Here is a 13,460-nt window from a genome sequence, read left to right as displayed (position 1 = left end):
TTCTCTTTTGTGCATTTGCCATCTGCTGTGCACTTTGTACCGTGGTGTCAACATGAGTATTCTGGATCAAATCCAGAAATTCAAATCCAATTGTAGTTTTAATTTCCTGTTTTAGTTGCTTTCAGGAAACATAAATATTATTGTGCACAGTAATACAACTCAATTTATACTTTACTGTCAATTAATGTGCGACCATACCGTATGTAGTTACAGTTCATTTTTGGGGGTATAATGGTTGACCTTTTTTGAATGTGCAATATCTAAAGTACATTTAATTTTATCCGATCAAACCCATAATCTTTTTGATTGCTTTGTTCCTAATAGTTGCGGTCTTACACTTTGTGTTCCTCCATACAAACTTTGCAATCCTTTTATTTGTCAATAATCTATTTCCCAAAAATCAGGTGTAGATAAATATTAATAAGGGTACTTATTCGTCATGTTTGTTCATTGCAGGTTTTTCAGTTCATTACTGAATGATTGTTATGATGCGGACAATAACATTTTTAATTCTTTAAGGGTTTTTTCAAAATGATTGATGACTATTCTTTTAGGTAGAACCAATTTTCAGGGAAAACATTTTTCAAATACACGTATGTTTTTAATATTGGAAGGTGCCATTTAAACACCTTTTGAAAATAAAACCCAGAATGCGTAGGTCAGGGTTCGCACCCCACCTGAGTAATATTCCTGTGAACTGGTGAACTTTTCTTTTTCACAGCTCAGGAAAGTATGTTTGCCGATTAACAAAAAGGTGTATGTATTTACATGTATGAACCAAATAACTTTTTTTTTTTTTGGGGGGGGGGCTACTTTTACATTTTGCATTTAAACACAAATGAATGAATATGCTGTGAATTGGTACTGTGTATTTTGCTTTGTAAATAAACAGTCTAATCAATTTGTGGTTTGTTTTTTGTTCTCTTCTTTCTGCAGTTTGTAAGAGGAGGAAGCCAGTGGTCTGTCATTTCGCCTATCCCATTGCAGAGCTTGCACATTTTGCACCGCAGGTAAATGATTTGTAGCTTTGGACACGGTACACACGTTTGGTGTTTTGTCAAAGACCAATTGGTCATCGAAGTTGGAAGAAAATAATGAAAGAAAAAATAACCTTGTTGCACAAATTTGTGCGCTCTTACATGTATTACAGAAGCCTGAGAGGGCTTTAGACCTAGTGTTTCTCAGATTCACAGTAGAAATTTACAATTTCCTTACAGGGTGCCTTTACCAAGGTAAAAATGCCTTGGTATTTACCCTTTCAAAAAAATATTGCACAGTACAATGTGGTGTACTTGACCTTTGACCTGCTTGGAAACTATCCAATAAATGTAGTACGTGATGTGATGCTGTGCATACATGTAGCCAAGCCTCATTTAAAGCCATTGGACCCTTTCGGTAAACAGTGTTGTCCAAGGCCCACACGTTGTGTACCACAACTTCTATATCAAATAACAAACCTGTGAAAAGTTAGGCTCAATCGGTCATCGGAGTCGGGAGAAAACAACGGAAAAACCCACCCTTGTTTCCGCGCGTTTCGCCGTGTCATGACATGTGTTTAAAATAAATCCGTAATTCTTGTTAACGAGAATTTATATTGTTTTGCTGTTTTCTCAAAAAGTAAAGCATTTCATGGAATAATATTTCAAGAGAAGTCTTTCACCACTGCCTTCTGTAAACCCTGTAAGTTATTTGTAAATCTGTGAACTTGTATTTTTTTTTCTGAACCGAAAGGGTCCAATGGCTTTAAAGGCACTGGACACTAAGTGGTAATTACTCAAAATAAGTGTCGGTATAAAAACTTATTTGATACATAACACATTGTGAGAATCTGCTCCCTCTGAAGTTTTAGAAAGAAGTAATTTCTCAATAAAATATTTGAATTGAATTTGAGACCTCAGCTGATGTCTCAAATTCAAGGCTGTTTTTTCCCATTACTTATTCTCTTGCAACTTCAATGACCAATTGAGCCCAAACTTTCACAGGTTGTTATTGAATGCATGTGTACACCAAGCTAGAATACTGGTCTTTGACAATTACCAAAGGTGTCCAGTGCCTTTCTAGGCTGATAATAAATAATGTCATTGCCCAAACCAGTTGACATTGAGATGTGACTCTTAGAAAATGCAAGATAAGCATTGTTTGTATTTGTTGATGATTGTTTACCTTCAGTATGGGATTTTAAAGGTTGATGATTCCTGTCTGGCTCATCCCCCTTGCTATTACTAACCTTTATGAATAAATAAACAATAGTACATGTCATTTGTTTTTGTTTTATAAACGAATAAATAAATAAATTAGATAACTAATAATTAAAATTTAATTTGAAGTATATTAAGACAGAAATCCTGCTGCAACATTTAGTATTTTGTAGCAGCCCTGGAATTTCATGTGTGAAAGGACAAGGCCATTTTCATTTGGCAGAGGGCACTTCCGCTAGAAATTCTAAAAAGGCAATGTAAAAGATTTGAAGGGGCACCAAGACCAAGACCAGGGGTGGCCTGAATGAAACTCTAGTCCTCCTGGTATAAAATATTGGAATAGTATGACCTTAGTCTGGCATGCCTTGTTTGCATTGTATTGTCAGAGTTGGTAATCTCGATTGTCAAACCATACCACTCAGAATTCCTCTGGGTTCAAGGTACAAAAACAAGATCTGAACTTTGAAAGCTAATAATAAAATACTTGCAATTAATCATTTTTCACATAAATGAATCATACATCATACACACTTCTATTCACTTTAATCTCATATCAACCCAGAAGTGTTAGTTATATTGGACTGCAATTATTTTCTAGAACTTGCCAGCAGTCGGCCTATTGCGCGGGTACTTTCCTCAAAAATCTGATAACTATTCTTGCATTTTCAACAAATCCAATTACATGTAGCAGTCACTGCCGACTGTTGGACAAACAATTTTATTTATAAACATTGACGTCAGTCCAAAATAATTCCTTATAAATTCCTCTTTATACTGTGACGTGGAGGGTTATAAACAATGACATCGGCCATGACCATTTGTATTGCATATAAAGAGGGATCCAAGGTCCAATTCAGTTTTTATAATGTACTCAGTTTTAAATAGAAAGAGTCCTTTGGGGGAAAATTCAAAAAATTAAAATTAAAGGAAAATTTAAAACTAAAGCCTTATGGAGTGTCATTTGTTATGATACTTTGGGGATGTAAAATTATCTCTTTCTCTGAAACTATTTCTTCAAAGGGGGTCGTTTCTAACAATGTTTTATAACATCAACACTCTGCAGTGTTTTTATCAAGTAGGTTTTCTTATGTCATAAAAAATAAGCACTCTTATGTATTCCACCATATACATAAACTGAAAATCCTGTAGAAGTTTTAGAACGACCGGCCATCTGGATCAAGAGAAAATAATGAAAAACCGATTGTTAACACATTTTGCATGACAGCGATGCAAGAAAAAAAATGAATAAAATGTCACTGAGTGATAAATTCTAAGCGCAAAATTAGAATGTTTATTTCTTACCAAATATGACATTTCAGTCATAAATATTTCAAGGGATGTTTTCTGTTATCATCATCATTAGACCGTGTAAGTTTTATGTAAATCTGTGATCTTCATGATTTTGTTTCTTACCAATTCTGTAACGTTCCATAAATAATAATAATTTATTGATTTATATTGCGCCCATCCTTAAAATGTACGCAAGTGCATTACAAAATAATTAGACAATGATTAAAAAACTGAAAACTGGTAAAAGAAAGGAAAAACCACAATCCAAATAAATGAAAACACACGACCCTTACATGACTTCTAAAACTTGTGGAATAGTTACCAAATGTACACCCTGCCTTTGATTTGTTGTTGATTTGTTACTTTTTTTGTTGTTTCCAAAAGGCTATCGTGCTTGAAGGGAAGTATTGGAAGAGAACTCTGAGCACCGTTGTACGAGAATACCAGAAATGGCGGATCTTCCATCGGAAGTTAAGGTCATCATCCTTGAAAGAGGGGGACAAAGAAGAGGTTTGTTACCCTTGTCTTTTGCCTTGGTGCCCTTTCAAGTGTCCCAAAGGCTATAAGGATTCTGGCATGCAACTATTCCTCTGATCTGGCCCCAATAGACCGATTCATTACGCCCCGCCTCCTTACCAGTTGACCAATCACAGCCGCGAAACCCGATCACCATTAGTGCAAAGATCACCAAACGGTTCAAATGGTGATCGGATTTCGCGGTTGTGATTGGTCAATGATAATTGGGCCTGGCTTAATGGATCGGTGTATTTCATAGAGCTGCTTAAGCACAAAATTTTGCTTAAGCAAACAAAATCTTGCTTAGTAAAGTCAGATAACCGGCCAAGACTCTACTCAATTGTTATGCTAAGTAAACAACAGCTACATACCGGTCACAAGCAATGCACATGGTATGAAATTTTGGCCAGCAACATGTGTAAAATAGGTGAGCTATTTTGGTGCTTTTAAGCAATTTTTTTGTTTAAGCAGCTCTGTAAACTGCATTAAAATGCATAGTTTGTACCAGACTATGCGTCTTGTACCCCTTTGTCGATTGTGATGGTTTTTAAAGACACTGGACACTATTGGTAATTGTCAAAGACTAACCTTCACAGTTGGTGTATCTCAACATATGTGTGTAAAATATGAAACATATGAAATCGGTCATCGAATTTGCGAGATAATAATGAAAGAAAAATACCACCCTTGTCACACGAAGTTGTGTGCTTTCAGATGCTTGATTTCGAGACCTCAAATTCTAAATCTGAGGACTGGAAATTAAATTTGTGGAAATTTACTTCTTTCTCGAAAACTACAGTAGGGCCTACTTCCATTTATCATAATGTTTTATACTATCAACAGCTCTACATTACTCATTACCAAGAAAGGTTTTATGCTAATAATTATTTTGAGTAATTACCAATAGTGTCCACTGCCTTTAATCTTTTGCAGTGATCCAGGTTTTTATGAATTGTATGTAACAATGTTAATTAGCCTGATGACTAAAGCCATCAAGGCAAAATTTCATAAATCTGTTAAGCAGACAATACCGCCTACAAAATTTCTTTGCATAGCAAAAATTTGGGTGAGGCACAAGCCACAAGGCCAACTTAATGTAATTTTGGTCGATAACCTGTTTCTGCGAAGCCATGCTTTTCTGTGATTAGCAAATTGTTTTGCTTACAAGTTTTTTTAAATCAGGCCCTGAGCTAACGCAGAAAATGTTGCTCACTGATTTCCAAACTTAGCTGAAATGAACAGGATACACATCACAAATGTCACAAGCAACATGGTAGGTCACCTGGTAACCCCAGTCTGGTAAGCATAATTTGGTTGTGCTTAGCCTTTAAACTTTTACCCCAAGCTCATTCACGTTTGTTATTTTTAACTCTACCCTCAGGAGATCCAAAGCCCAGAAAGATCGGTGTTCGACAGGATCGTTGGTATGAGCTCGTCCCCTTCACCTGTCCCTATGATCCTGGATGACGAAGCGTTACTCTCTGAGTTTAACGACACCCTCTTCTCAAGTCTCAGCCAGAATTCCTTTCAGTTTCCTGTACCTCGGGAACTGAGTAAGTGTTTAAAAATTGGCCGTTTGTTTTTGTTGTACTTTATGCTGTGGCCTGACAGTTCAATAAAATTAATATCGGTATAATACAATAAAGCCTGGTTCATACTTCCTGCGAATGCAAATGCGATGCAAAAGTGATGTGAATTTTGACGTCACAACTCTTCTTTCGCTCGATATACGCAAGAGAGTTGAGCACAACCCAACTCAGTGCAAACTTTGCTGCCAATTTGTGATGTCAACATTCGTATCGCAATCGCATTCGCAGGAAGTATGAACGGCTTTAGAAGAAAATGAGATGGTCGGAAATGCAAGCGTGTTTTCATTGTCTCCTGGAGTGCGGTTGTAATCAGTGTGTGTAAAGGTTTCAGTTAGTGGAGCAGTTCAAGGGACACCTTTTTACATTGCTATTTAAGTGTTTTTTATGTACCATACATTTTATGTGTAATTTGACTGCCTTAATGGGGAGTTTGACTAACAGTAGCCATATGAGACATTGGTACACAGGGTCCACAAGAGACTTTGAACGCTAGGTGGCAGCAGACTCACTTTGGGTTGATTTCGAACACTCGTCTTAACTCAAGAAAAGACTAGTCTTAACTCTTTGTGAAATCTACCCCAGGTTAATTTCCATTGTTTTCATCAGTCTGAGCATGCTCACATCTTCAAGAACAATGTACTTGTTTGGGGCCTTTCTCAAACCCCAGTCGGGATATGTCTCTGCCTTAGGCACTGAGTACACAGTAGAAATGCAACTCAGTCTTCAGCCCTATACTTTTTTGAGCAGCGTACATTTTGCACACCTGGAGCCAGAGCCCAAGCCGAGATTTGAGAAATGCCCCTGGTAACTAGAGCTACAAGCCCGGCGAAAAGGTTTACGTGTAAATGCCGCTTCGCCTAAAATGTGCACTTCACTGAATAACATATGCTCTATTTCTATGGTCAATACGCACAAATTTACCACAACTTTACAGTGTTGTGTAGCATTGTGTCCACCATACCTTAAAAAGACTTATTGAAAGGGGACACGGGTGGCCAAACAAGATATGGCCAGGATTGTAGAGATTAAAAAGTCTTCCATTGGGGGAAACATAAGTAACCATTTCACCTTGTGTTTTGTCCTTACAGCCCATGTAGGTATGAACCCAGACATCATTCAGCCAGGCCTCATACAGCTACAGCCTGCATTTGATAGCTACTCGGGTACATTAGAGACGCTGCAAGGTACGTTAACATCGCTCACCTCGGGTTTGTAGCTTCAGCTAACATTTTGTCAGAACGAAACATAATTTTAAGCCAGTATGCAGCATGACCCATGCTTAAAGGTTGGGAAAACAATGCTTTAAATAAAAATTATGTACAATCAGTATAAATAAATTTGTATTCACTGAAATGCTGGTGTGTTCCTCGCCTTGGTGCCCCTTGCCCTCTCAAAGACGATGTTACAGGCCCGAAATGTATCCATGTCTCCACAGGCAGAAGTAAAACACTTCTCTAAATTCAAAGAACAAAATAATTCATAGCAAAAAAAACAAATCTAAGAAATAATAGATGTTAAATTTTCAATGGGGATAAAGAATATTAATTTTGGTTTTTACCCATTCTATGAAACTTAACAAATTTAAAGACATAAAAGTGCAGACCAACCTTCGACCATGGAGTGTTTTGGGTTGATTCTTCAAAAGACATGGCCCGCGACCATGAAAGCCCATGTCCAAGTTATTTTCTTTCCTTATCTTTTGACAGAAATCCCCCCGAGGCAAACCAACGAGCACGTGGGCCACCTTGCACCAGGGACGTTTGTCTTCTCTGGGAACCCGTTACAAAATATTACTCAGCAGCAGCTTCAGGTAATACAGAAGTTTGTGTACTACGCCAGGGCCCAATTTCATAGAGCTGCTAAGCACAAAAATTTGCTTCTAAGCATGAAATTTCATCCTTGATAAAAACGGACTACCAACAAAATTTGCATTTTTTTTTGCTTAGCAGCGCTATGAAATTGGGCCCAGGTCTGGAATAGACCGATCCATTGAGCTCCGCCCCATTGCTATGACCACTCACAACCCATTGCGCAGCCAAAAGTCTGACAAAACCCGACATGCGTAAGGGGTGACATGAGTGCGCGTATGCTTTGCGCGCGCGGCAGAGTTGTGCAGAATTGACACGTGCGCCATGGGCGGAGCCTAATGGATTGGGCTATAACATAGAGGCCATAAAGGCTATGGCCTCTGTCTTTGTCGTCTTGGTGCACCCACAAATTGTGACCCACTCTGTGAAAATGAGTCAGATGTCGCCCAATGCATTATTAAGTTATAGATAATTTAATGTGGGGAAAAAAAAAGTTTTTTGTTTTTTTTGTTTTTTTTACTTTTTAAGATCTACATTTGCATGGTTAACATTTAGAACACTTACTTTTAGGCAATAAAGCTATGAATATAACAATTTTGTGATCATACTTACGTCTAATTTGTATCCTTTTGCGCGACATGGTAGTTTAAAACATCACTGTAGTTGTAATTCGTTTTTTTCAGAAAAAAATTATGTATGGGCTAATTTCAAACGGAAGCAACGCGATATGCCCCAAAGTTTAGACATATGCCAAATTACTGCTTTTGGTGTGTTCTTTCCAGCCATGCATATACAATAACTCAATCCTTGAAATTGTCAACATCTGACTCATTTTCACGTAGCGGGTCACAATTGCATTCTCCTGAAGACAATCAGAGCATACTGATCGAAACTTTGAGTCAATAACATCAGTTCTTTTCAATACCAACACTACTCAAAAAGAGATATTCACATGGTGTTACTGTGAACCTCTCTTAGTGCATACAAACACCATGCAAAGTTTCAAATCCTACTTCAAAGGTTTCCCATGGTACTTTAAGATTTTCCAAAACTGGATGTGGCCTTGCCCTAATAGGCTTCTATAACATTTGAGTTGTCTCTTTACACTTATGCTACAATAGAAGCAAGAACTGGGATCTCAGAGAAAACATCAACAGTTGCCTCTGTTACCCCGGGGCATTGCCTTGGTGCCCCTTGAAATGTTTATCAGAAATTTACCTGTTCCTCTCAGAGGTGCCCTTTTACTGAGAAGAAAATGTCAGGGTGCCCTTGTCCTTTCAAGAATGAAGTATAAGGCATGAGAATCAATTTGTAATTTCAAAAGTTTATTGCAAATCAATACGTAGTTTACAAAGTTTGTGTCAATTTGAACATACATGAAATGTATTACTTGTGTTTTGTTTGGTTTCATAGTCACTGACAAATGGTGGTGCGGATGGAAACCTCCAGGATCTGACGTTACAACAACAGATATTTCCTAACTCGCTGGAGGATGCTATTACATCGCTCAGGCAAGAAGTTAATCAAGGTCACACCATCCAGCCACAGCAAGTCAGTCTCCAAGAACAGCAGCAGCAGCAGAAGCAAATGCTGCAGCAGCAGCAGCAAATGCTGCAGCAGCAGCAGCAGCAACCATTACAGCAGCAGCAGTCGATGCAGGAGCAACAGCAGCAGATCCAGCAGCAATCCAGCGCTGTGGGTAACCAGCATGGGATGTCTGGCATCAATGAGGGGCTTGCCACAACAGGCAACACCATCACGATACCACTGCTGCAACAGGGCGGCGACAACACGGACACGCTGAACAAGATCCTTGCAGCTACAATGCAGCAACACCAGCAGTCTATGAACACAGAACAACCACAGCAGGTAGTTACGCTGCAAGTCGGTGTACCACCAGCCAATCAACTTCAGGCGTTGGTGTCCAGCGGGCAGTCGGTAAACAACGGTCAAGATCAGACCAGCAGTAATATAACAATAAACCAGCTGACGCAGCAGCAGCTTTTGTCTGGGTTGAATTTTATCTCCTTTGAACAACTTGCTCAACAGTCTCAGCAGCAGCAGCAGCAACAACAACAACAGCAGCAACAACAGCAGCAACAACAACAACAACAACAACAACAACAACAGCAACAACAGCAACAACAGCAGCAACAACAACAACAACAACAACAACAACAACAACAACAACAGCAGCAGCAGCAACAACAGCAGCAGCAACAACAACAACAACAGCAACAGCAGAGATTGTCATTTGACAGCCTATCACAGGAGTTGAATTTTGGATCGAATACACTCTCAATAGAGGACTCCCAAGCGGCTTTCAAGCTAATGCAAGCTGTCACGAGCCAGTTGACCAATCAGAACCAGCCGTTATCAGTGCAACAACAAAAACAGCAGCAACACACGAACATAAGACAAAGCGCGTCAATTGCTGCAGACGTCAAAGCAGGGCGGCAGTTCAGACGGAATGTGACATCAGCACATCAGCAGCAGCAGACAAACCCGCAGCAGGCCATCATTGCGCCCACGCCTTTACCCACCCAACCGATCCCCGTTCATTTAACCAGGGCGGTCGACATGGACTTAAAGAAAATAGGCGTGAGCAAAGCAACTGCAAGTTCCTCTGTAAAGATATCTCAGATGGGTGTGAAGCCCAAGAATCAAGCGATACGTCCGAGACAGCCAGCTAAGATTGCCCCTGCTCCACCCGCCCCATCAACGTCTGGATTGGCCGGCAATGCTGCATTGATTACTCAGTTGCTTACACAAGGTTAGTCACCTATAAGCCTGGGCGACTAGTGTCCAATATTGATTGCTAAGTCGCATCGCGACTACCAATTTTTAACTACCCGGTTAATCGTGCCATATTGTCTATTACAAAAATAGTCGCGTCTAGCAGTTGGTGACCCAATTGTGTCACTCTAACTATTCAAACCAACAAAGTTTCTTATGAATCACAGTCAGACATCAGTGACTAAATTTTGTTCCCTTGAATTTTTCTAAATAGTCAAATTTGCAGTGCACCATATCGATATCTCTGGTCACTGACCTCTGATAGACATGTGCTTAAAAACTACTTTGCGTGGACGCTTGTTAAAAACTTTAAAGTGCATGTATGGTGCTTGTAAAGCACTTACGCTTGTAAACGCTTGTGAAAATGCTTGTGTTTTGACCCGAATCCATTTCAAATGAATCATATGTTTTTACTCAATCACCCTAAACTGCATACAGTTAGACATATCACAAGATCAAAGCAGAATCAGAGGAGACCAGTTGCTGTATGACTTGATGCCTCTGATGCTGGCAGCCATCAATGTGCGGGCGCGTAGAGTCGATTGGCCTAATAAAAATGCGCCAGATTTATTTTAATAAACCAATTCCAGGTGTTGTTAGTGAGCAAGGCATACTGGGCAAAAATGGCCCGACAACATTGATCTCACCTAGGAACATAGGAACAAGGTTTGGCTCTTACTACATTACCCCCCCCCCCTACAAAATATTGTTAATACAAGAAGACTGCCAACACAAGGGCTAAGAAGCTCAACAGTTGAAAAAGGTGGAAATGCCATAATTTGATTGATCTAGGATCCAAGTTTCAGATTTTTTTCTCAGCAATTGCTCTAGACCCTGCAATAACCGATAGTAGTTTTGAGTTGACATACGTTCAGAAGATCTGTAATTGATGTCTGTTGTATCTAATACAGGGGCCATTCGACCACAGAGTAGTTCTGACATCTTATCTGCTGCAGCTTCAAATAACACTATGTTCCAACCTGTGAAGACAGAGTTCCCAGTCACCTCTACACAAAGCTCACTGGTAAGAACTTAGCATTCTTGCGTAAACCATCGACTCTTTTGTGAACCAACACAACTCCATGCCATGGTCGAGTGGTTAAGAGCACGGTACTCAAGATCTGGTGTTTGTGATCAGCAGATTGTTTTAGTTCTTGGCTGGATTTCACAAAGAGTTAAGAGACCAGTCTTATCTCGAGTTAAAACTAGCCTTAATTTTTGAGTTTCTTCTAGTACTAGTCCTAACCTAAGTTCTTTGTAAAATCGACCCCAGGTCTTGAAACTCGTGTCCTTAAGCTAGACACTTCACCACTATTGCTTGGTTTTTTGGTTGGGACGTTAAGTCATGTTGCGTAAAAGAATCCAGTTACACTTATCACCAAGCGAGGGAGTGTGCCCCAGTGAATCTGACAGTGGCTGCTGAATGCTGCACTGCGTAACCCCTTGTAAAGGTTCTACATAAATCGGCCTCATAATAAAACAAATTTAAAAACTGTCTAAAATTTGTTTTTTGTTCAAGCGTGTGAGTACCTTGTTGGTAGATATGCGCGCTATACGACTTATTGTAGTTATTGTTGTACCATAACATGCTCCTAAATGTGTTTGTAGATGACAGATCTGTCGTCGAGTCTCTTTGCTTCACCGTCAAGAATGCCAACCACCACATCTGCAGCTTCTCCATTCAACACTGATATAGCATCAGTCCCAAGCACTAGTAAGTATATCACTACATGAACCTCTTGCAGACTTGGAAGAGAGACATGTCTCAAATAAGCATGAATTTTTAAAGAATGTTTTTGTTTTTGTTTAAAAAAAATGTATTTGTGTCATAAAAAACGCTGGTGTGATCATTATCTAAATATCTTAAAACTACGCATGCACCCACTTGATATCTAACACATGACCAATTTCCTGAGCCAATCAGCGTTGTTTTTAGTACATCCCTCCAAGGGGGTTAGTGACGGGAGGTATCGATACGGCGTGCTGCCCATGGTAGCGAGGCTGAGTCTTGGTAGGCCTAATATTCAGCCATCTAATGGTTTATTTTTGTATTTGCAGGCTCTGGTGTATCTCGTCCAGACTCTCCAGTCTTCTCATTGGGTGCCTCGCCATCACCGGGAGAGGTGTGTATTTCCCTAACCAAGATTCTCTCTTTTTTGTTTATACTCTCAACTTATGAAGCATTTCCATGTTAAAGGGTCTATGTTACTTTTGTAGGACAAAAAACACAATGTCCACAGATTTACACTAATTTTACACAGTTTGAAGATAATGATAGTAGAAAGCTTCCCTGAAAATACTACGTGCTGAGGTGCTGCAGTTTTTGGAAAATGAGTAAACATAAAAATAATTTTCGTCTCATGAGACGAAAATTATTTTACTCATTTCTTAAATACTATGTCAGCACCTCAGCAAGTAAGATTTGAAGGGAAGCTTTCCACTATCATTGTCTTCAAACCCTGTAAGTTTAATGTAAATCTATAGACATTTTGAAAAAGTACCCAAATCCTTTAAAGGGAAGGTACACGTTTGGTAATTACTCGAATATTAACTTAAAAACTGACTTGGTAACGAGCATTGTAGATCTGTTGATAGTGTAAATAATTGTGAGAAAGGAGTGCTTATGAAGTAACATAGTTTTTGAGAAAAATTTCTGGAACACTGGTCTTTGACAATAACCAATCGTGTACAGTGTCTTTAATGATAACATCAAATAATTATAGTGGCTTCTTATTCAGCACTTATATCCGTCACACTCAAGGCACTTTAACATTCAGTATTTTCCTGCAAGGTATGTGGGACTACATTGGAAAAATACTTCAACAATATCGACACAGTGATATTTCTTATTGCAGGCGCAGTGTTTTTTATGATCTTCAGAAAATCCTGTAGTTAAGCAGATATATGTTAACTAATGACTCGGTTTTGCTTTGTTTTGTTTTGTTCAGGGTTTGAAGATTGACATGCACATATCAGCTGAGCAGAAGAGACGAGTGAACATTAAGGTGTGTAATACCACGGTAACATTGGTCGGGAACCAATCACTTAATTGTGACCCAAATACGAAGGAGCATGTTACATGGGCGGGTTTGGTTTACATGAAAAGTGATGTATACCGGGATACGGTGGGCAAGGGGATGAGGTTTTAATTACACTGGTACTGGGTAAATTTATATACATTCCTCTGTGTTTTGCCTTCGGGAAAAAGTGAAGCAATATTTTTGTGGAAAAAAAAAAAGCAGGGCCATTGTTGTTTATGTGAT

The 13,460-nt window shown here is 39.1% G+C and overlaps 1 protein-coding gene across 1 annotated transcript in view; it reads left to right on the top strand.

The window, feature by feature from the left end:
* LOC139938208 (MLX-interacting protein-like) overlaps positions 1-13,460 on the top strand; it is a 39,245-nt gene that overhangs the window by 20,624 nt on the left and 5,161 nt on the right. Inside the window, exons 3-12 of the mRNA XM_071933610.1 lie at positions 937-1,010; positions 3,873-3,998; positions 5,386-5,557; positions 6,682-6,777; positions 7,300-7,403; positions 8,815-10,174; positions 11,109-11,221; positions 11,806-11,911; positions 12,256-12,320; positions 13,146-13,202. Of these exons, the coding sequence (XP_071789711.1) occupies positions 937-1,010; positions 3,873-3,998; positions 5,386-5,557; positions 6,682-6,777; positions 7,300-7,403; positions 8,815-10,174; positions 11,109-11,221; positions 11,806-11,911; positions 12,256-12,320; positions 13,146-13,202 (2,273 nt within the window). The remainder of the gene's footprint in view (positions 1-936; positions 1,011-3,872; positions 3,999-5,385; positions 5,558-6,681; positions 6,778-7,299; positions 7,404-8,814; positions 10,175-11,108; positions 11,222-11,805; positions 11,912-12,255; positions 12,321-13,145; positions 13,203-13,460) is intronic.

The sequence above is a fragment of the Asterias amurensis genome, chromosome 6 (genome assembly GCF_032118995.1).
Source record: "Asterias amurensis chromosome 6, ASM3211899v1".
NCBI lineage: Eukaryota > Metazoa > Echinodermata > Asteroidea > Forcipulatida > Asteriidae > Asterias > Asterias amurensis.
The sequence above is the reverse complement of the archived record's forward strand: the minus strand, read 5'-3'. Positions and strand labels throughout refer to the sequence as shown.